This window comes from Periophthalmus magnuspinnatus, chromosome 7 (genome assembly GCF_009829125.3).
Source record: "Periophthalmus magnuspinnatus isolate fPerMag1 chromosome 7, fPerMag1.2.pri, whole genome shotgun sequence".
Lineage (NCBI taxonomy): Eukaryota > Metazoa > Chordata > Actinopteri > Gobiiformes > Gobiidae > Periophthalmus > Periophthalmus magnuspinnatus.
The window spans coordinates 31657271-31679256 of NC_047132.1; the positions used below are offsets into that span (position 1 = coordinate 31657271).

General features: G+C 41.6%; 2 protein-coding genes across 2 annotated transcripts; both read right to left on the reverse strand.

The window, feature by feature from the left end:
• Positions 1-1959: 1959 nt before the first annotated feature.
• On the reverse strand, positions 1960-8708 carry LOC117373638 (dual specificity protein phosphatase 7-like). Its single transcript, XM_033969710.2, has 3 exons — positions 7997-8708; positions 6953-7381; positions 1960-5383 (listed from the first exon to the last, which is right to left on the reverse strand). The coding sequence occupies exons 1-3, from the start codon at positions 8361-8363 to the stop codon at positions 5073-5075; spliced, it is 1107 nt and encodes a 368-aa protein (XP_033825601.1). The 5' UTR covers positions 8364-8708; the 3' UTR covers positions 1960-5072.
• Positions 8709-13404: 4696 nt separating this feature from the next.
• On the reverse strand, positions 13405-21605 carry LOC117373070 (5-aminolevulinate synthase, non-specific, mitochondrial-like). Its single transcript, XM_033968925.2, has 8 exons — positions 21571-21605; positions 21284-21500; positions 20242-20426; positions 19642-19821; positions 19332-19496; positions 16580-16848; positions 13643-13805; positions 13405-13566 (listed from the first exon to the last, which is right to left on the reverse strand). The coding sequence occupies exons 2-8, from the start codon at positions 21460-21462 to the stop codon at positions 13406-13408; spliced, it is 1302 nt and encodes a 433-aa protein (XP_033824816.2). The 5' UTR covers positions 21463-21500; positions 21571-21605; the 3' UTR covers position 13405.
• Positions 21606-21986: the final 381 nt, after the last annotated feature.

Below are 21986 nucleotides of genomic sequence, written 5' to 3' on the forward strand. Positions count from 1 at the left end.
ATTCACCTTTTTTTTTTAAACTTTGGAGCGTTTGTCCATTGACCCACAGGCTGACGGTGCCATTCCAGCTCCCACAGACAAATACTGTCGTTGTGTCCTTGGGCAACACAATTAACGAACGTGTGAGTGTTTCTTCCTCTACAAACGTGTGACCATTTACCATATTTTTTCTATTTTTTTTTCTTTTCTGGTCAGATATGTCACAATGGTGTTAATGCTAAAACGGAACATTAATTTCCTCTTTTTCTATCGCCCTAAAAATTTGCATAATCTTCACAGGATATTGCTTTTTTAAACCCACACGAGACGGTCAGAGTAAATTCAGACGCTTTAGCTCTGGCGTGTTCCCGACGGCTCGTTAGGACGTCCAAAGTTGCAGACGGTGGAGAGTGTGACAGACTTGCAGACTTTTGTACACGCACAGGACGGGCTGCTGTGTCATCTTCTTCCTCTCCCTGCGTTTGAGCGACGGGCCGTGGGTGTGTCTGCGTCGTGTTATTGACAGAGCCGGCCCCGTCACTCGCGTCTCGTGTCAAAAGGACTGTGGGAGACAGGAAGCGAACATCCGAGTCATCAGAAAAAAAAAACAAGAGTGACCACACCTACGGCAACTATAATATCCTCACCACGAGCTGCGAAAAAGTGCTAGAAAAGTGCAAGTTTTTTACGATTATTATGAGAAAGTTACACCGATTTGAGCGTCAAAACCAAACTAAAAATAATAAATACACACTGAGTTAGTCAAACGTTTCATTCACTGTTTTTTTCTGTATTTTTACTACTTTCTACGCACAGAAGACGTCAAATACATGAAGTAAAATACACTCCTCCTATTGGGTAATTACTCCAACCGCATCGAAAGTCGGAAAAGTCGTGGAAAAGATGTTCGTCGATGTTTGAAAAGGGTCGAATCATCGGCGTCAAGCGGAGAAAACGTCTAAAGGAGGTTGTCTGCGTGGTATTTCAGTCGTCCAGGTCTAATCCGGAGCAAAAGACGAAGTTTAAATCGGACAAATCGTTGCAGAAGTGAAGACGTTCGGCTGCTCGTCCAAGCCGCGGCTTGGACGAGCAGCCGAACGTCTTCACTTCTGCAACCACAGATTTAAACTTCGTCTTTTGCGATCTAAGTACGACAAAAATTGGGTTAAAAACTGTCCAACGCTTTATTAAAAACTGCAAGGATTGTGGGGGAACCATTGAATCCTGAATGATCGAGATCGGCGACACTTAAACGTTTGGTGAAATTAAATTAACGAAAAATAACAGTAGCTAGTAAAGTAAGAGCATTTTTTAAAGGTGGTCCAACAAAATATTAGAGTGTGTCAGCTTTTTTTTTTGACCGGGCAGTGTTTATGGAATTATGTAATAAAGAAAAAAAAGTTGAATAACGCTTTTGTATATTTTTTCGACTAAGTAAATGGAGACTATTTTGAGTATTTGAGTATAAATATACATACTTACATAATTCCATATGCCTTATTTCATATATTTGATGTTTTCTGTGTGTATCTAAAATGTAGAAAGAAGTAAAAAAAAACAAAAAAAAAAACACTGAGATAAATGAGGTGGTGTTTCCAAACTTGACTGGTGGAGTAAATATATTAAAAAAATTGGTGTTATTCTCATTTACTTTGCCTGATAAACAGCTATTTTAAATCAAAATTTACAAAAAAAAAAAATCATAAAAAAATGTCTTTACTTTAAAAAATATATATTGTTGCTTCTAAAATTATAACAAGTTCCCAGTTATGAAACGTCCATCCATTTTCTACTTATCCAGGGCCGGGTCGGAGGGTTGGAGCGGGGGGGCAGTTGGCACCAATCTAAGCGGGGACCCCCAGACTCCCCTCACCCCAGACACTTCCTAAACCAGCAGAGAGTTATGAAATATTTACAAAAACCTAAAACGTTACTTCCAAAACCCATTTTTAGTTTGTATAAAAAGACAAAGAGGCATCGTCAAGTAAAAATATACATTATATTTGTTGTATAAACTTGTACAGAATGTCTTGGACATTTAGTTTTATATATTTTACAGAGTTGGTCAAACAGGGCAATTTTCACAAAACATTCCCCATAGCAACCATGTTTTATTTACATCTTTACAAACAGGAAACAGCTCTTGAGTGTAAGTGAAGAGGCTGTGACGAGGAGTTTGTATAAAATCCCTGAAGATGTCGTGAGGTATGAACAGATTAGCCAAATTAGCTTTCCTTCTCTCATCTGTTTGTTTTGATCCAAGCAGAGGACGTTTCCCTTAATGCGTTTGTGCCGAAGAAAGTTTTAGCTGCAGAGGTTTTTTTGTTAAACATACGTGAACATCCGCTTTCTCTATAACGAGCATTACGTCTTTGTTGTTGCCATTCACGCTAACAGCCCATCCTATTCCGCGCTCCACCCTGGATGATGCATTATTTCAGAGCTTGTTATGTTCAACTCAAGGCCGTAGTTGCAACAGTGTGGTCCAAGAAGTGGATATGAAGCACTAATAATGGCAACAGTGTCAATTTTTGGGAATGCTTCGACAGCAACCTCCAGAGTAATAAAAACAAACATGGACCGATACTGTCCTGGATTACATTACAAGGCCTGACTATAATGTGAGATCACGTCCTTCAGTACCATCATAATATCCACGATTGGTCCCGTTTAACAATCGGACTGGCCTGAGCCTCCCATTGGACAATCAAGGCATATTAATATTGAAAATACCAAATCATAGTCTACATCAGAGACTGTATAAAGAAATGGACTGAGCGTTTCGGCTCCAAATCGAAGCTCATCGAGGCTAGCGGTTATAGCGGCGAATTTAGAGCCCAGTTGCACATTTAGAATTCTAACCGTGAGTATCATAGCAACCAAAGAGCCAATCCGGAGTGAGGTTGTTGAAGTTAACGCCTCTTAATGTCTGGTTTAGCAGGGAGCGGGTGTTTAGAAACGCTGTCGATCAAGCCTGTTGCTAGCTAGCGGGACTAACTTTGAGGAAAGACGGCGCCTGATTTGTTTGTTATTGATGTTTATATCTTGATTTACAGACACAAAAGTGAAATAAAAACACCAGGATCATGTAGAGGGTTAATACGAACATTTAAGACCAAAATGACGAGTCTGACAGCAGCAGGGACAACAGAATGGAAACGGTTTTGTAAATGTAAAGTGAATTGGAGCCAGAGTCGATGGAGCCGGAAGCGCGCGCATGATCACTTCCTGTTTGAAACCAAGATCCATATTAGGAATTCCGACCGCGAGTATCATCCTTTCTTTCTTTATTTGTCAGGGTCCGTGTACAAATTCGCTAATCGTACAAAAGAGATGATTTGTGCCAGATTTAGCCACTGCTGCTTTCCATGTGCAGCCCCATAGCAACCAAAGAGCCAATCCAGAGCGAGGCTGTTGAAGGTAACGCCCCTTTCCCGCTCGCATCGCTAGTTTAGCAAAGAGCGGACGCTTAGCAACGCTGTCAATCAAGCCTGTTGCTAACGCTAGCGAGAGTGACCTCGAGGACAGAGCGTGCCAAATTTGTCTGTTATTAATGTTTTTATCTTGATTTACAGACAAAATAGCAAAATAAAAACCCCAGGATCATGTAGAGGGTTAATACGAACATTTAAGACCAAAATGACGAGTCTGATTTGAGCCGATGGAGTCGTCGGAGCCGGAAACGCGCTCATGATCACTTCCCGTTTGGAACGCGGCGGCGGCTAGCGGTTTAGCTACGTCCATTTTTATATACAGTCTATGGTCTATATACTCGACAGCCGGTCAAAAGCATATAACAATCGTTGTCAGAAAACAACCAAGATATTATAGAAAAGTTACAGAAAAAGTCCATTACGTATGAATATTGAGAATGTCTGTGTTAAGGCGTTAAGTGAGGCGTTTTAACTGCACACAGCTTCATTCAATGTTCTTCCTTTTGGTGGATAGCCATGGGCAGACCGTGTTTCAGCTTGATCTGACAAACCAGACCTGTCACGATAATCACTATATCAACTTACCGTTTTATAAATTACAAACGGAACAATCATTTTTGGGAGTCAATCTTTTTTTCTTGGTGGTATTGGGACATTTTTGGTTCATTTTTGCTACAATTTCTACAACGTTTGAGCCTTAGAAGTTTGGATTTTGAACTAAAGTCACACAAAATAATTAGTTTAAGTTGAACTATGTGACTTTTCTTGTAAAAACTGCATCGTCTACACATGGAAGGTTTAAAAGTAGGGCGTTAAATGAATCGATCTCCATGGAAACAAGCCATCAGGTCATGTTACAGGTCAGATTTGTGGAGAATTGACCCCGCTTACAATAAGAATGCATGTTTTTCTAGGTAAAAGACTAATTTAAATCTGTCAACTGGACAAAAAGTTGTAGTAGTGAAGACGTTTGAGCAGCCAAACGTCTTCACTCCTACAACTTTAACCAATTATTTTTAATTTTTTTCTTTAACCATACCTGGACAAAATGCTTTGGAACGTATCTGCGCAATACTGCTTTTTGTGAATACAGTGGTCCCTCGTTTATCGCGGGGGTCACGTTCTAAAAATAACCCGCAAAAAGCGAAATCCGCGAAGTATCCGCTCTATTTTTTACGATTATTCTCTATGTTTTTTGTCTGTAAAACCCCTCACCACACACTTTATACACTTTTCTCACACAGGCGTTAACATTTTCTCACATTTCTCTCTCGTTTAAACTCTCTCAAAGTTCAAACCTTCGTAGTCGCCTTTGTCGGTGCAGAACGTTTCATCGACATTGTGGGTTTTGTTGGGGAGAAAACAAATCGCAAACGTACAGCACTTCAGAGTCACACTGAGATCCAACGTTTATGTAAGCTTAGCCAATCGGGACGCTCATACGGTGTAAAAAAACACGTGAAATTGGACTAAAAATATCCACGAAACAGCGAGAACGCGAAAGCTAAACCGTGATATAGCGAGGGACCACTTTGGTTTGGTTTCAATATTATCGTTTAGCATCTACATCGACTTTAGCCTTTTATATTTCGTCTTTCAGAACATGTTATCGTGACAGGCCTGTTCCGAACTCAAAACACGTCGCTGCGTAACCGTTCCTCATGAGGACTCCAGAGTGTCCAACTGGAAGACGTTGTGATTGGTCGGGGTGGTGAAGAAAAGCTGCTCTTTGCCCGTGGACCGGTTGTCGCAGGGACTGTGCAGCCCCAGCGTCCTCTCGAAGTCCAGCAGTTGGCCCATGAAGTTAAAGTTTGGAGAAATATTCGACTTTTTCCTCTTGACGAAGTCGTACGCGTCGTTGAGCGAGAGGTTGAGTCTTTGCATCAGATAAGCGACAGTGACCGTGACGGAGCGGCTGATTCCCGCCAAACAATGCACCAGGATGCCGCAGCGCTTGGACCGAGCCTCGTCTGTCGGGACAAAAGGAAATGTGGTCAGCATATTGTGTTTTAGCTTCCTGAAGAAAGTGGTCTATGCAAAGGAAATACTCTTGTTTACTTGGCCCTGGATGCAAAAACAGGAAGCTAGCAGCAAGAAAGCTCGTTTAGCGCTGAATGTAAAGAGAGATTCGTGTGTCTAGGGCTGTCAGGAGAACGCATTTTGAAGTACGATGTATTGCAGAAGGAAATAAACGTCATACAATAACTCTATTTTTTAAAATGGTGATATTAGAGACAATACAAACGATAAAAGACAGTAGACGTTTTGACTTGAGGGAAGAGGGAGCACGTACATCCAGGTTTGAAGAGGAGGACAAGGCACTAACAATGGCATCTGTTCTTTTTATCTTCTTATATGGGTGTGTAAGTGTGTGTAAGTGTGTGTGTAAGTGTGTGTTTTTATGAGTAGGTAAGTAATAAAACAAAAACAATTTGACTCAATAACTCTAAAACCGTCTCCTCCCATCAAAACAGTATTCTACATAAACCTGTCATGATAAATATAATATTCCATTTTCTTTTGTTTATCGCAGGGGCACCAGTTTAAGCCGAGACTCCCACACTTCCCTCACCCCAGACACTTCCTCCATCTCCACATCCTTCTCGTTCAGTATATGACAGATGCAGCAACAATTTTTAAGGCTTAATATTCAGGGTAGGGACTTTTTTCGTCGTGCTAATTTGGACGCTTTTGTCATTTTTCTTGTTCTACGATAAGATCTGAGCCGTGGACGGTTGAGTAAACACCTTCTGTGACTCATTACAGATGCAAACAAACTACTAAAGTGTTTCATTTCGCTATGTATTTGTTATCGCTTCTGTTTTATAACCATATCGTACATTCAGAATCGTTTAGGGATGATTCTACTTCAGGGTTTGCGTGTCAGTGGCATAAATTTGTTTCAGTATTATCATTTATCGTCTGAATTTACTTAAAAATGTGTTATTTGTAGAGTATTGTTAATGAACGGGAGCTGCAAGAGCCTTAGAAGTTATTTATTCGAACTTTTACAGCGCAAATATTATCGTAGAACAGAAAAATAACAAAAAAAACGACAAAACTGACCACCCAAAAATGCTTCTATCTGCTGTACTTCCATGTCATGTCCTGAACGATAAGGGGATGTAGTGCGTATCGTGACAGTCCTACATGTGTCTAATATCCTGCTGGAGACAGACGTGGGCAAACAACTGTAATCCAAACAAGAGGCAGGGCCCGAGGCTGCGTTAGCGCTACAACATGTGAGTCTATGTAGAACACAGCCGCAGTCAGAGGCGGAAGCTGTGTTTCCTTCAGCTGCCGGTGCTCCACCACTAACGCCCTCGAAAACTAGTTCATGACACAAAGCCATAGCACACAAACAAGACGTGTGGTTAGAGAGCAGCTGTGGGGAGTTTGTGAATGAAAAGAAACACAGTAAAATAATATGTAAAGCATGTGACTGCGGCTGAATAACAACTCCATCGTTTGTGTAGTGTAATGTAACTTCACTGTTTACAAAATGACAAACAGAAATAGTTCGATTTGACTTTACTCACCTATAAATGATATCGCTTCAGGGAAGAACTGGGACAGGTTTTCACTCCAGTGGTCTGAGATGGGGATCTGTTTGTACCTGAAGTGCCCCTCGTGCTCAAACATGTTGGGGAGGTTGGGCGTGACGTTGAGGATGTACTTAATGTTGTACTGGCCCAGGACGTCCAGGTTGGTGGAGTCTTTGGCGCAGCCCAGGTACAGGTACGGGAGGATCTTGACGGGAAACGCCGGCTGGTTGTTGGGTATGGGGCTCTCCTCCGACTCCGTGGCGCTGCTCGGCTCTTTGTCAGACTCCCCGTCCGAGCAGTCCGAGCTGATCCGGAGGTTTCCGAAGCCCAGGACGGACAGAGGAGGAGAGGAGGTGGGACACGGGCTGTCCAGGAGCGTCTCACAGTGATCTGGGTACTCCGTGTGGAACTTTAGAAATCCACCTGAACACAAGCCAAACGCAAAATCACAAAAGGACATGAGTTTTATTTTAAAGTATCTTCGCTATAACACAGTGTGGTCTGGTTTAATCATAAAGAGTTAAATCTCAAGACACAACTGAACCAGCTCAAGGTCCCCTGACACCAGACCATTCATGAAGTGCATGCCTGTTCCTGCTGGAGCAAAACATGGCGCGGCCATTTTGGAATTTTAATTAAGAATCTCAGTGACGCAAACTTTTATCAGGGAGACACTTCTTAAGCCAATGGGAAGAGGGCAAGTTTATGAAGTATATAAAGCACATAAAGTAACCAAAGTGTACTGCAGGAGTTGTGATACTTCAAAAACAAGTAGTAGCGACTTATGACAGATTTATACTGTGGTAATAAAACACTACAGCAAATCAGACACACTTGGAGCGCGCAGAGAGAGGCCAGAGTTAGTTCTTTGGCCTGTGAGGTTGTAGTGAAGATATTAGACATTTGCTTTACTCCAATAATGATGTAGAGAAAGAAGGAGACTCCAGCCAAACCTGACGCTGTTCGGAGTCACTTTACGCAGCGAACTAACAGCAAATACACTGGTTTATACATGAAACGTGCGCATTTTTGTCCCACCTTGCAGGTAGTACGCCTTACAGCCTTCTTCCCAGAGTTTGTGCAGCAGTAGTCCCAGCACACTCTGCGCTCCGCTCTCCTGCCAGTCCACCGTGCACTCGTCGTACACCACTATCGTGTCCGTTTTGCATCGCTTCAGAAACTTCTCCTTGTCCTCGTTGTTGGATATGATAGTCCGGATGGGGATATTGCCCTTTTTGAACCTCCGGAGCATAAGTCCCGGGATGGCCAGGTTGATGGCGGTGTCGATGTGGGATGATTCGTACAGCTCGTGTGATCTGCAGTCCAAAAGGAGCAAAGAAGCGCCCCCGGACTCCAACTCGAGCCGCAGCCATTCCGCGCTTTTACTCTGCGCCTCATTAGACATATCTGACTCAGGGATACTCTACATGAACGCCTGAACGCTTACTACATGGTCTACGGAGCGGGGGTAAACTACATTTTAGCCGAGCAGAAGTTGCGTTAATGCGTGCCGTCCCAGCGGTGCGCGGGGCTGGAGCCAGAGCGAGCTGATTCCACCTCTTCTCTCTTCTCACTTTCCATCAGTCCGATAGTACGAGGGTTAACCGGGTCCAGCAGAGCACAAAAACACCCGGGTTTCCTCCGAATAAACCTGTAGCAACAACACGAACTGGTTTACAAACTCTTCGTCGTGCCAAAAGCCTTTTACGCACACGGCCGTTTTGCCATTCCGACGCACGAGGCTTTTTTCTTTTAGTTGACAGAGGAGCAACTCGAGAGGGAGGAGTTTGTTTCTTGTGATTTAAAGTCATAGCAGGGAGGGAGAAGTTTGCCATTAAGAACTTTTCACTCTAGTATTTTTGTCAGCCATGGTTTTGTCTGTGGTTTGATTTATTTGCGTAAATGTGGGTCGAGTTTAATGACCGGCTGTGATTGTATAAAGCAGTTTGCTGTTGAGTAATTGAACCATTTTAACTTTACTTAAGCTTATTTTACATTTACAGTGTTGGGTAAGGAGTAGGCTATGCTCATTTTGGTGTAGATTGTTGTTACACACGTGCCCAGAGGTGATTTGAGTAAAAGAAAACCGAATAAAAGTGGGTTTACTGGGAAAAAAACAAACAAACAAAAAACAAACAAACTTGTCTCTAAACACTTACACAACTGCAGCTATTCATGCCACAGCTTCAGTTTACAGTTAAACCTGATTGTACTACTCCCAACTTTGGCCCTGAGGTCAAAACCAAACAGAAAACCCTTTGAATATCATGTTTTTTCCCATCCCTTTAAAGCTAATCTACGTAACATTTCAAGTTAACGCTCTGCTACCGGCTTGTTTCTATAAATGTGTTATTGTTTTGCTTGGAATATCCCCGAGTATGGCATTAAACTCATCTTATCTTGCGTTTATTTCATCTCGGGCGTTTACAGCACCTTGAAACTGGCTCGCCTCTCCATAGATGTGACTCGTGACTAGGCCTGGTAGCATCGTCTGCGTGTATCTCTCCATGACCATAGATATATTTAGTGTCAAACTGTGGAATATTACAGTGAAATGCATTATAAGGGTGTTTCTATGGAGACAAGCCTCTGGAAAAATGACACAGTGAAGCTTTAACTGCATTTAAATCAATGTAATGGATGTGTTGGATGTGTTTTTCATTAAAATGCAGTAAAAAGGGTGAAAAAAAAAATCCCTCTCCGATTACAAAACAGTAACAAATAGAACTAATTGATTTGAAGATCCAGGAGCAGGGAATCTCCAGTGTTTTCATGCTGATTTTGTGACTAGAGGGAGAAAAAAAAAGAGAAAAAAGAAAGAAAAAATAACAGAACTAGTCTCCATTGACGGATGTTTTTGAGATTCTTTCAGCTGATCACCCCGTTTCGTTGACCTTGTTGCCTTTTCTTACATTGCTGCAAAGACCCTCACTCACCCGCTCACTCTCAATGGATAAAAAAACCCTCTTTTTCACGAAACTAGAGAAAATAAGGCTCTGATTCTAAACTTACTCAAGTCTGGTCGCCTTTTCTACATCCTGTCACATCTTTGACCCTGGAGACGACCCCTGACCTGTGTTTTACTTCAATATTCATGGATATCAAGTGGTTTCTCTAACTAAACGCTCAGTGTTTTACCAGCACATGTTCTGTCTGTTTTTTTTTTTTTTTTTTTTACACTCATTTGTTTGGGTTTTTTGTATTTTTGAACCATCGGTTGTCTTTTAGTGTGTTGTAATCATTGTAATGTGTTATATGACACTTCTCATCAGAACCTCTCGTCATAAAAACAGTTTTTTACCCTCTGCTGTTGGTCTCATGAACACTTTATAATATCTGAACTAAACTGGACACTTTATAAAATGGCTCACCTTAATAAATCATGATAACACTGTTGTTCTGATGTTATTGTACATATCTACCTCTATGACTACTTTATTTTTAAGCATATCTTTTTTTAACTTTATGCCTGCCCTTATTTGCATTTATTATAGCTATATTTCTACTGTTTTTATATATTTTTTAATTTATTTTTTTCCCTCAGTGTTTTTATGTTGCACTTTATCACTGGAGAAAGTTCCTAGTTTGTTAGTTGTGTTCACTGACAATGACAATAAAAGTCTTCTGATTCTGATTTTTTTCTATGTAATCCGTTTTTTATATTGTAGAAAATCTCTAAATAAATCATACTTTAAACAAAAATAACCGCCATTGTATATTACTGTATAAAATAAAAAATAAAAATGGTTTTAGAGCAAATAAACTGATGCGTAAAGTAACGCGTCAAACAGTGAATGGAGACAGGAGAGCTGCGTGGGGGCGCGTGCAGGAGAGGGGGGCGCGTGCAGGGAGAGTGGAGGGTGTGGGGTGGTGGAGGTGGAGGGGTGGAGGGTGGGGGGGATCATCTGTCCGCACACGTGAGCGGAGGAGACGCAGATGTGCCGCACGCTGGGATTAACACAGAATCAAGCAACAGAGTTAAATCGGCGCGCATTTTTACGCACAGCACAACAGCCTTCAGCCACGCACAGATCAGACGCACATGTGCAGGGGACTATACACCAGCACCACCATTTTCTACAGGCTTTAGAACCAGCTCTGTGCGCACGCCACATCTCACTGTAAGGCTATGTACACACTGGCACGTGTCACGGTCCATTTTATGATTTCCAGAACGCAAAATGTGCTTTTCTGTGACAAAAAACCCCCCAACAAAACAGATCAAAAACAGCATTTACTCCTCCATTAAAGCCTACAAGTCCACGCTGTGATGTGATGTTATGAAAACCCCTGTAATAACCAAGGACTGTTACTCCACTGCGTGATGTAAGCAGGTGTTGCAGGTCCATCCGGTTTATCCACATTTGGAGAAGTCTTGCGTCAATATTCCAAATGGTAAGTTGTTTTTTTTTTTGTTTTTTTTTTTAATCAAGGTGAACTGGTGGTCACCTGACTGCTCCCCCTCTTCCACTTGACCACAGTACTATCCGTGGAGGTTACATAACAACCAACAAAGAAGTGCTGGGAGTGATTTGGTCATAAGAGAGAGACAGGAAATAGTCTCTGGTCGTGCGTAAAACCAGAGGCATCCACTTTAATACCAACATAAACTGCACTGGAAACGCTGTCTTCTTTATATAGTTACCTACTTTGTCCCTTATCTAAGCTGTTATTAAATGCACACGGCACAAAACATCATTATGAGTGATATAAACCAGCCTTACAATAACATTTAACCATGTCCTCTGCAGCTACATGATATTACACAGAAATACTGGGATCAATTTCCTCCTAATCTCATCTCTCTCGCGCACAAGCAATATCCTGTCCTCTATCACTCCATCTAGCGGTTTGTTCTGGCACTATTCGCAGCTGTGAGTCATTTACAGAGGAAGGAGGGGGGGATCTGATGTAACAGCCACTTACTCCCCTCAATAACCGAGCACGAGCGCCCCCACGTGGCCGCAACGCGCATTTTAAACAGCACTTTGTGAATGAACTTTAAAGATGAGCTCAGGAACAGAGAACATTCCACTGCACATAGCTGAGTAAATGAGCGAATAGTACAAATGTTTGCTGTCTATTAAGTAAACACGCATTCTGTTTGGTATTTTATGAGTTTATAATCTTCAAAATCACTCTGACATTCGTTTGTTTTTTTCCATATAAGCACACGGCGGTTTGTGTTAAATATTAGTTTCAGATTATCAATATAAATCATCTATAGATTTGTTAAAAGTAAAGTAAACTGTGTCAGACGTAAAAAGTGTTTCATTTACACGGGTCAAAACTGTGGGTCTGTGTGTGATGAGAGCAGGATTCAAACTGCCAAACTTCAGAGCTAATTTAGGCTGAGTTCTTCTCTCAAACAGAAAACGCTCTGTTCCACCTTGTGATGTCATCATGTGGTGATACAGGAAGTGCTCCGCTGTGTTTTTAAACTCCACACACCTTCATTTCTAGAATAATTTTGCTGTTTTCAGGCCTAGAATTGCCAATCTCGACTGAAATAAAGGTTAAAAAGGAGCTGTTAACTTGAAAACTACCACTTCATGACATCACAAGGTGGAACGTCGCATTTTGAGCTTTGTAGATGTTACAGACTAATAATAAAGTGCGACTCAAACATGTGTGAATGAAACAAAACACAACTCCAAGTCTGTTTTTGAGGAGGTAACAACATTAGAACCTGACTTAAAGCTACAAGAGTCAGTTTTGTGTAATAAAATAGACCTATCGTATTTTCTGGAGTATAAGTCGCACCAGCCAAAAAAAGCATAATAATGAAGAAAAAACATATATAAGTCGCATTTTTGGGGAAATTTATTTTACAAAATCCGAGACCAAGAACAGACATTTTATCTTTAAATCAAGTTCTAATAATAATAAGAAAATGTGGACCAACAGGCTGAATATCAGTACATCACGCTAACGTAACACATTTATATTTATTCAGCTCCATGAAGCACAGACAGAACTGAACACGTGTCTGGTTTGTTAACGTAAGATATTAACAGTTAATCAGATAAATAAAGAAGAAAAAACAACAACAAGTTTACTCTGGATCTCACTCCAAATCAATAAATCCACTGAATTCTTCATCCTCGGTGTCGCTTCTGAACAAATCCACCAACTCCAGAGGAAGAAAAAGCGCCGCTCTGGAGGTAGATGGCTGTCATTACGGTACAAGCCTAGAGCGCCCTCGTGTGGTTGTCAGACAATAACGATATAAGTCGCATCTGAGTATAAGTCGCACCCCCCAAACTATGAAAAAAAGTGCGATTTATAGTCCAGAAAATAATCACAATATTGTACTAGTTTTCCCTGATAATTGATTTATTTTTCTTTGCCCGTCAAAGCAGATCAAAAAACCAAGAACCAACATATTTGTATAAAACACTCAAAAACATTGTTCCATCTCTACATGTTTGGATGTCGTTGTTCATGTCACGCTGCTGCGGGTGACCTTTGACACAGGCCTGTGAAGTGTGACTTTTCCCATTCACTCATGAGGTCAAAATGAAGAGGCTGCTGGCAGAACGAGCACTCAGCCGACGAGTGAGGGGCAAAGGACAGGCCCACCCCTCTCCACGTCTTCACCAAACTATCTGCTCACACAAATATAGACGCGGATTACAAATACAGCAATAAATGATGTCGTTAGCGGCTTCGACAGCAACGTACCGACAAAGTGGTGGATCATTTGTGGAGTGTGATGTGGCGTGGGGGCGACGCGGAGCAGCTCCTCTCCTCTGGATACAGTTGGGTAGTTAATGGCTTGAACATAAATATTGTACCGAGACATCATGATATCACAGATTGCCGTGTTCTTCCTTGGATCCGCCACCTGTCGAGACAATAATGTTTACTCTCTGGCACATACAGACGTACACTGTTTATGTCGAGTGGAAATAAAACGTTTATCATCTCACAAATCACTCTCAAAATCGACTTGAAGTTTATTTTTGTACAGCCTCAAATCACAGCAGAAGATTATTGATCTGACCAACAGGAAGTTAGAAAATCCAACGGTGAAACAGGCACCGGTCAATAACAGACAGATTCATATGACGGTCATAGAAAATGAGCAAAGGAAGAAGTGTCACACAGCGCCCCCTGTCCACAGAGCCTCGTCCTGCAGGAACGACTCAAACAAACCACAGTGAAGGAGAGATAACCTCCCATGGACTAAACCAGGACTAAACCAGGACTAAACCAGGACTAAACCAGGGCTGAACCAGGACTAAACCAGGGCTGAACCAGGACTAAACTAGGACTAAACCAGGGCTGAACCAGGGCTGAACCAGGGCTGAACCAGGACTGAACCAGGACTGAACCAGGACTAAAACAGGACTAAACCAGGACTAAACCAGGACTAAAACAGGACTAAAACAGGACTAAAACAGGACTAAAACAGGACTAAACCAGAACTAAACCAGGGCTAAACCAGAACTAAACCAGAACTAAGCCAGGACTAAACCAGGACTAAAACACGACTAGACTAGGACTAAACCAGGACTGAACCAGGCTACTAATGTGTCCAGGACTAACACACATCCATTTGCAGATAAAGTTCAAATCTTTAGGCCCAGAGCCCACTCGAGTCTGTGGGACAGAGGAGGACCAGGACAGGGCAGGGGTCACTCAGGGTCATTTACTCAGATGAGCTTTTCACACTTAGTAATGAAGAGGGACTTTATGCAGCTTCTTTTATTATTTTACTGTTGAGTAAATTGTTGCTTTTATATTATTATGAGTTTATGGGAGAACACTTTGGTCACCTTGAGTGTTGTAAACGGCTCATAAGGATTCATCGTCTGATTGTAATATTGTAAATACATCAGAACTTGCCAGAAAATTGATGATTGGTTTGTCAAGCACTTTTCCAATATCTTTGTCTGAGACCTAATCAAGTAAATTTTGATAATATGAGCATAAAACAGGGTCAGTTTTGCAAAGTTACATGTCTTGAGAAGCTGAAGTTTCAAAAAAATATGGATAAAATTACTGGAAAAATAAAAAATAAAAAATGTGAGGCCATATTTGTGAACTGGATCGGACAATTTATTTATTAATGTCCAAATCATGTGTCAATCTTGTGTTATGTTTTGTGAAACTTGTGTCTTGTCCAACCTCTAATGCTGGTAGAGAAAGTTTTTCATGTGTACAGGGAAAGTGCACAACAATAGGAGAGACGCTAGTGCCAGGTTTTAGCGTGAATGCTCATGTACGCCTGTCATCCCCGAGCAAGTCACTGGAAACACTGAAAACAGGGACTCGGTGTTAGATAAATTGACCACAAATGAATTAAATAGATATTACCTGGGGTCACATTGTTCAAATACTATTCTAAAAATGACCAAACACAAACAGATGCACTCTTACCCGCTCCACTTAACCCCTGAACACACACAGGAAGACAGACACACACACACAAACTCTACATCCTCCAGATCATTCAAATCACATTCATCCCTAATGTGTACAAACATATTTAGAGATCTGTCACTTCTTTGTCAGACGAGTAAACATTTGAAAACCTGCAGGTTAGAATCTCTGTTGTTAAATGTCATTGTTGTCCGGATATACCTGTGACCGGCATAAACTCATCAATCGAATCAAAAGACCCAATGATTAATGTATCTAAACAAACAGAAAAAGCTCGTCTGCTCACAAAAACTAAGAGACAAGACACATCAGACCTGTGACATCTGCACTGGCTCCTGTTTCATAGGTCTGTCTGAGCTCTATGGGTCCTCCCTCTACACTTTATGAATCCAACATGTGTGCTCTATAGGTCCTCCGTCTGTGCTCTATGGGTCCTCTGTCTGCGCTCTATGTCCTCTGTCTACGCTCTATGGGTCCTCCGTCTACGCTCTATGGGTCCTCCGTCTACGCTCTATGGATCCTACGTCTGTGCTCTGTCTCCTCTGTCTACGCTCTACGGATCCTGTGTCTGCGCTCAATAGGTCCTCTGTCTTTATTCTACGGGTCCTCTGTCTTTACTCTATAGGTCCTCTGTCTTTACTCTACGGGTCCTCTGTCTTTACTCTACGGGTCCTCTGTCTTTACTCTATGGGTCCTCTGTCTTTACTCTATGGGTCCTCTGTCTTTACTCTATGGGTCCTCTGTCTTTACTCTATGGGTCCTCTGTCTTTACTCTATGGGTCCTCTTTAGCTGAGGGAGTTACTGCAGCCCTGTACTCCACCCAGAGCCCTGAGGTCAGCTGACCCAAAGCCAGGCTCAAGACCAGAGCTGACGGAGCCTTTTCTGTGGCAGCACCCAGACTATGAAACAGCGCCCTCTACCTGTCAGATCCTCTCAGTCTTTAACGCAGTTTAAGACGCTGAAAACCCACCTCTTCTCCCTGGCATTTAACACTAGCTACATAGAATATGTTAGTGTTGTATTGTTCTTTTCCCATGCATTGTGTAATTTATTCTGGTTGACTTTTATGGTCAGCTTGTATTGAAACGCACTGTATAAATAAACTTGATTTGAAAACGTCCGAGCGTCACTTGTTTTGAGCGCTACAAAAACACCAGTTACTATTTCTGTACGACTGGGGCCCTCATCCCGTACATGGCTCTAAATCCTTCTATGTGTCACTGTTTCCTTACTCTGACGGGGACGATGTGGCTCGGGCAGTGGACCACAGGAAGACCGGAATCCATCAACAGCTGTCGGAGCAGAGCGACGTTCCTCTGATGTCTGCGCCTCAGCACTCGGCCTTCCTCCGTCTTCAGGATCCTCACGGACTCCTTCGCTCCGGCCAGTACCATGGGCGGGAGCGAAGTGGTGAAGATGAAACCTGCAGCGTACGACCGGACCGTGTCAACCAGAGCGGCGGTGCTAGCGATGTAGCCGCCCACGCAGCCAAAAGCCTTGCCTACGAGAGAGAAAGAGAAGCATTTGGGTCAGAGAATGGTTCATGTTCCACCAGTCCACGGGTTTCAGAGTGATGAAAAATGAGGACGTTGCCATAGCAATTAACTAGATCTTTGGAAATGGGGAAATGACTTGAATTCAAAATGGTAATGTTGATTTGAGTGGTTCAGACAGATGTATGTTTAAGGTTTGAGTCCAGTTTAGTCCTGAGGTAGACCTGGTTTAGTCCTGATGTAGACCTGGTTTAGTCCTGATGTAGACCTGGTTTAGTCCTGATGTAGACCTGGTTTAGTCCTGATGTAGACCTGGTTTAGTCCTGATGTAGACCTGGTTTAGTCCTGTTCTAGTCCTGGTTTAAACCTAGTTCTAGTCCTGATATAGACCTGGTTTAGTCCTGTTCTAGTCTTGGTTTAGTCCTGTTCTAGTCCTGGTTTAGTCCTGATGTAGACCTGGTTTAGTCCTGTTCTAGTCCTGGTTTAGTCCTGATGTAGACCTGGTTTAGTCCTGTTCTAGTCCCGATGTAGACCTGGTTTGTTCTCATTCTAGTCCTAATTTAGTCCTGACGTAGACCTGGTTTGTTCCTGTTCTAGTCCTGGTTTAGTCCTGATGTAGACCTGGTTTGGTCCTGTTCTAGTCCTGGTTTAGTCCTAGTTCTAGTCCTGATATAGACCTGGTTTAGTCCTGTTCTAGTCTTGGTTTAGTCCTGGTTTAGTCCTGATGTAGACCTGGTTTATTCCTGTTCTAGTCCTGGTTTAAACCTAGTTCTAGTCCTGTTCTAGTCCTGGTTTAGTCCTGGTGTAGACCTGGTTTAGTCCTGTTCTAGTCCCGGTTTAGTCCTGATGTAGACCTGGTTTAGTCCTGTTCTAGTCCCGATGTAGACCTGGTTTGTTCTCATTCTAGTCCTAATTTAGTCCTGACGTAGACCTGGTTTGTTCCTGTTCTAGTCCTGGTTTAGTCCTGATGTAGACCTGGTTTGGTCCTGTTCTAGTCCTGGTTTAGTCCTGATGTAGACCTGGTTTAGTCCTGTTCTAGTCTTGGTTTAGTCCTGTTCTAGTCCTGGTTTAGTCCTGATGTAGACCTGGTTTAGTCCTGTTCTAGTCCTGGTTTAGTCCTGATGTAGACCTGGTTTAGTCCTGTTCTAGTCCCGATGTAGACCTGGTTTGTTCTCATTCTAGTCCTAATTTAGTCCTGACGTAGACCTGGTTTGTTCCTGTTCTAGTCCTGGTTTAGTCCTGATGTAGACCTGGTTTGGTCCTGTTCTAGTCCTGGTTTAGTCCTAGTTCTAGTCCTGATATAGACCTGGTTTAGTCCTGTTCTAGTCTTGGTTTAGTCCTGGTTTAGTCCTGATGTAGACCTGGTTTATTCCTGTTCTAGTCCTGGTTTAAACCTAGTTCTAGTCCTGTTCTAGTCCTGGTTTAGTCCTGGTGTAGACCTGGTTTAGTCCTGTTCTAGTCCCGGTTTAGTCCTGATGTAGACCTGGTTTAGTCCTGTTCTAGTCCCGATGTAGACCTGGTTTGTTCTCATTCTAGTCCTAATTTAGTCCTGACGTAGACCTGGTTTGTTCCTGTTCTAGTCCTGGTTTAGTCCTGATGTAGACCTGGTTTGGTCCTGTTCTAGTCCTGGTTTAGTCCTGATGTAGACCTGGTTTAGTCCTGTTCTAGTCCTGGTTTAGTCCTGATGTAGACCTGGTTTAATCCTGTTCTAGTCCTGATGTAGACCTGGTTTGTTCTCATTCTAGTCCTAATTTAGTCCTGATGTAGACCTGGTTCAGTCCTGTTCGAGTCCTGATGTAGACCTGGTTCAGTCCTGGTTTAGTCCTGATGTAGACCTGGTTCAGTCCTGTTCTAGTCCTGATGTAGACCTGGTTTGGTCCTGTTCTAGTCCTGATGTAGACCTGGTTTAGTCCTGTTCTAGTCCTGGTTTAGTCCTGATGTAGACCTGGTTCAGTCCTGGTTTAGTCCTGATGTAGACCTGGTTCAGTCCTGGTTTAGTCCTGATGTAGACCTGGTTCAGTCCTGTTCTAGTCCTGATGTAGACCTGGTTTGGTCCTGTTCTAGTCCTGATGTAGACCTGGTTTAGTCCTGTTCTAGTCCTGGTTTAGTCCTGATGTAGACCTGGTTCAGTCCTGGTTTAGTCCTGATGTAGACCTGGTTCAGTCCTGGTTTAGTCCTGATGTAGACCTGGTTCAGTCCTGTTCTAGTCCTGATGTAGACCTGGTTTGGTCCTGTTCTAGTCCTGATGTAGACCTGGTTCAGTCCTGTTCTAGTCCTGGTTTAGTCCCACACCTTAAATAGTATTGAACACATTTTCCTCTTTGCAAAATAATCTACCAAATACCAAAAAAACTGCACTTTAAAAATGTACTCCACTGGCAGATGAGTTAAATATGGAAGTCAGTCAGAAATAATAAAGTAATAATGTAATTCTCATTTAAATAACCTAATAACTTTTAAAGTGTGAACATAAAGTGTAACTATTGCTCACCAAGTGTCCCAGAGATGATGTCCATTTTGTGCATGACTCTGTCTCTTTCTCCGATGCCTCCTCCTCTGGGCCCGTACAAACCCACAGCGTGAACCTCATCCACAAACGTCAGGGCGCCATGGCGATGTGCAATATCACACAGCTCCTCTAGAGGGCACACAGCTCCTGGAGAAAGAGCACATGATGACTTTAATAATGAGGTACTAGTAATGAATAACTTAACTTTAATTATAAGGTACAACAGGTAAAGGGATAAGTATAATACATTACTTGAATTATCTGCTTTAGTGTCTGTATAATTGTGTGTTACCATCCATTGAATGAACTGTCTCAAAGGCCACGATTTTAGGAGTGTTGGGGTCAGATCTCTCCAGAAGCTCTTGTAAATGGTTGACATCATTGTGACGGAAAACAAACTTCTTGACACGACTGTTTCTTATGCCCTGGATCATCGAGGCGTGGTTCCCAGCGTCAGAGTAGATTTCACAGCCTTTAAAAGTGCATTTCAAAAACACAGTTAAAGGTGAACGTTTGTGATGAGGGGTCTGCCGCCTGCTTGTCTTTATGGAGATGATATCGTTTTGCCTGGAATGTTCCGCGGTATGACTTTAAACAAATCAGTTTTTAAGACAAGCAGATGAAAATATTGAGGTTAGATCTGTGGAGAAGTAAGCCTGCTCACAGTAAGAAAGCACAAGGTAATTATAGAGCAATAAAACAATCTGTACTTGAATAAACACAAGATAGAACACTTTAATGCCATACTTTGGAACATTCCACACAGAGCTATAACATCTCTACAGGGATAAGCAGCAGACGGACCCTCACTAAAAAACTTAGACATTGCACTTTCAATTTATAGAATAGAATCAATACCGTACATTATGTCAAATAGTTGTACTTTTCTCACCTGGAAGCATCTTGGCTAAAGTAAATAAAGTGGAGTCGTTTGCCACAAAACAGGAGGTGAATAGCAGAGCCGCTTCTTTGTCGTGTAGATCTGCCAACTCACGCTCAAGATCCACGTGAAACTCGCTGGTTCCGGAAATATTTCTTGTCCCTCCAGCACCAGCGCCGTGTCTTCTTAGTGTCTCCCTTTAAACGAGCAAAACAAAACATCCTAAAACTTCCTTTAGTTAAAGATGCAATATGTAAGTTTTATGGTGAAGCGTCTGCCGTCTGGTGGTCTCAATTATTTGCCTTTGCCTAGAATTTTGCCTGGGATGTTCCACAGTATGGCATTAAACATATCTATTAAACTGTCTTACAGATCTGAGGACGTGAGAGCCCTGTCAGAGTCTTTAAAGATATAGATTTTTTAAATTTAAGTTTTTAATAGGTACAGTAAAAATATAATTAACAATAATAATCAGAATTAAAAATCAATATACAAAGTAATTATATAAAGAAAAAAACAGACCTAAATAAATAAATAAAATAAAAATAAATACATAAATAAAAATAAAATAAAAAATAATAAAATAAATAAAATAAAATAAAATAAAATAAAATACATAAAAATAAATAAAATAAAATCTAAACAAATCAAAACAAAATAAAATAGGGAGGGGGCAGGGTGCAGGTAACATACTCTATACTTGCATATTCACCTGTTTGTCAGTTTTTAGTTGGACATGTTTCTTTATGTCATACAATAGATTAATGTAAATTGGAGTTTTTTTTTTGTTTCCAATTCAATAAGATTAGTCTTCTAGCCAAAAATGTTACAAATTTGACAAATGATTTTTGTTCATTCCGAAGATTTGATAGTAGAAGTAAGATATTTTAACGAATATCAGTAAGATATTTTTAATGAAAACGACTTATTGCATGAAAGTGAAAGGGAGTTTGATGCAATACTGCGGAACATTTCAGGCAGAGCAACCACCTCTACAAAAGTTACACAGTGCAGCTTTCAAATCTTGAAAATACAGTGGATTATTTGTACTTACATGACAGCCTGGATAACCTTTGGGTGCTGACTCATTCCTAAATAATCATTACTGCACCACACGGACACATCGCCCCTGAAATCTGAGGAGCAGTTTTCCGCCATTGGGAAAAACGCAGCGTTCCGGTTTATTGTCTTAAAATTCCTGTACGTGTGGTCATCCTTCTTGTCCTGAATCATCTTTGTAAAAAACTTCTCATAATCGAATGTGATCAAATCTGTCACAAATATTCACAGATTATTATTATTCCTATTTAAACATTGGATTTTTATAGTTTTTATTGTCACCTAAAGATAGTTTATTCTTCAGTAAGTGCCCTCGTACAGAAGATTTTAGGCTGCACTCCATATTCGCAGAACCTGTTGGATGATATTTGCATTTTTTTCAAACTTTTTAGCTTTTAAATTTACTCCCAATCCACAAAACAAACAGCAGTTGGAGGCTCTACCATTCACATCTTCTTGCAGCTCCTTTCTGGCTGCTTTAATTACACTGTTGTATTCTTCCACCATCTCTGTAGCCAGGAAAGGGCATTTGGAGCCAACGTTTTGCACATCTGCCAGAGTGCACTTCCCTGACACAAAATATGGAGCAATTAATTCATAAAAATAAACATAATATGACTTGATTATATGGGATTAACATGCCATCATTTGTTTTTTGAGCACACGCAAGCGAAGAACAAAATGGTTTGGCCTGTGGC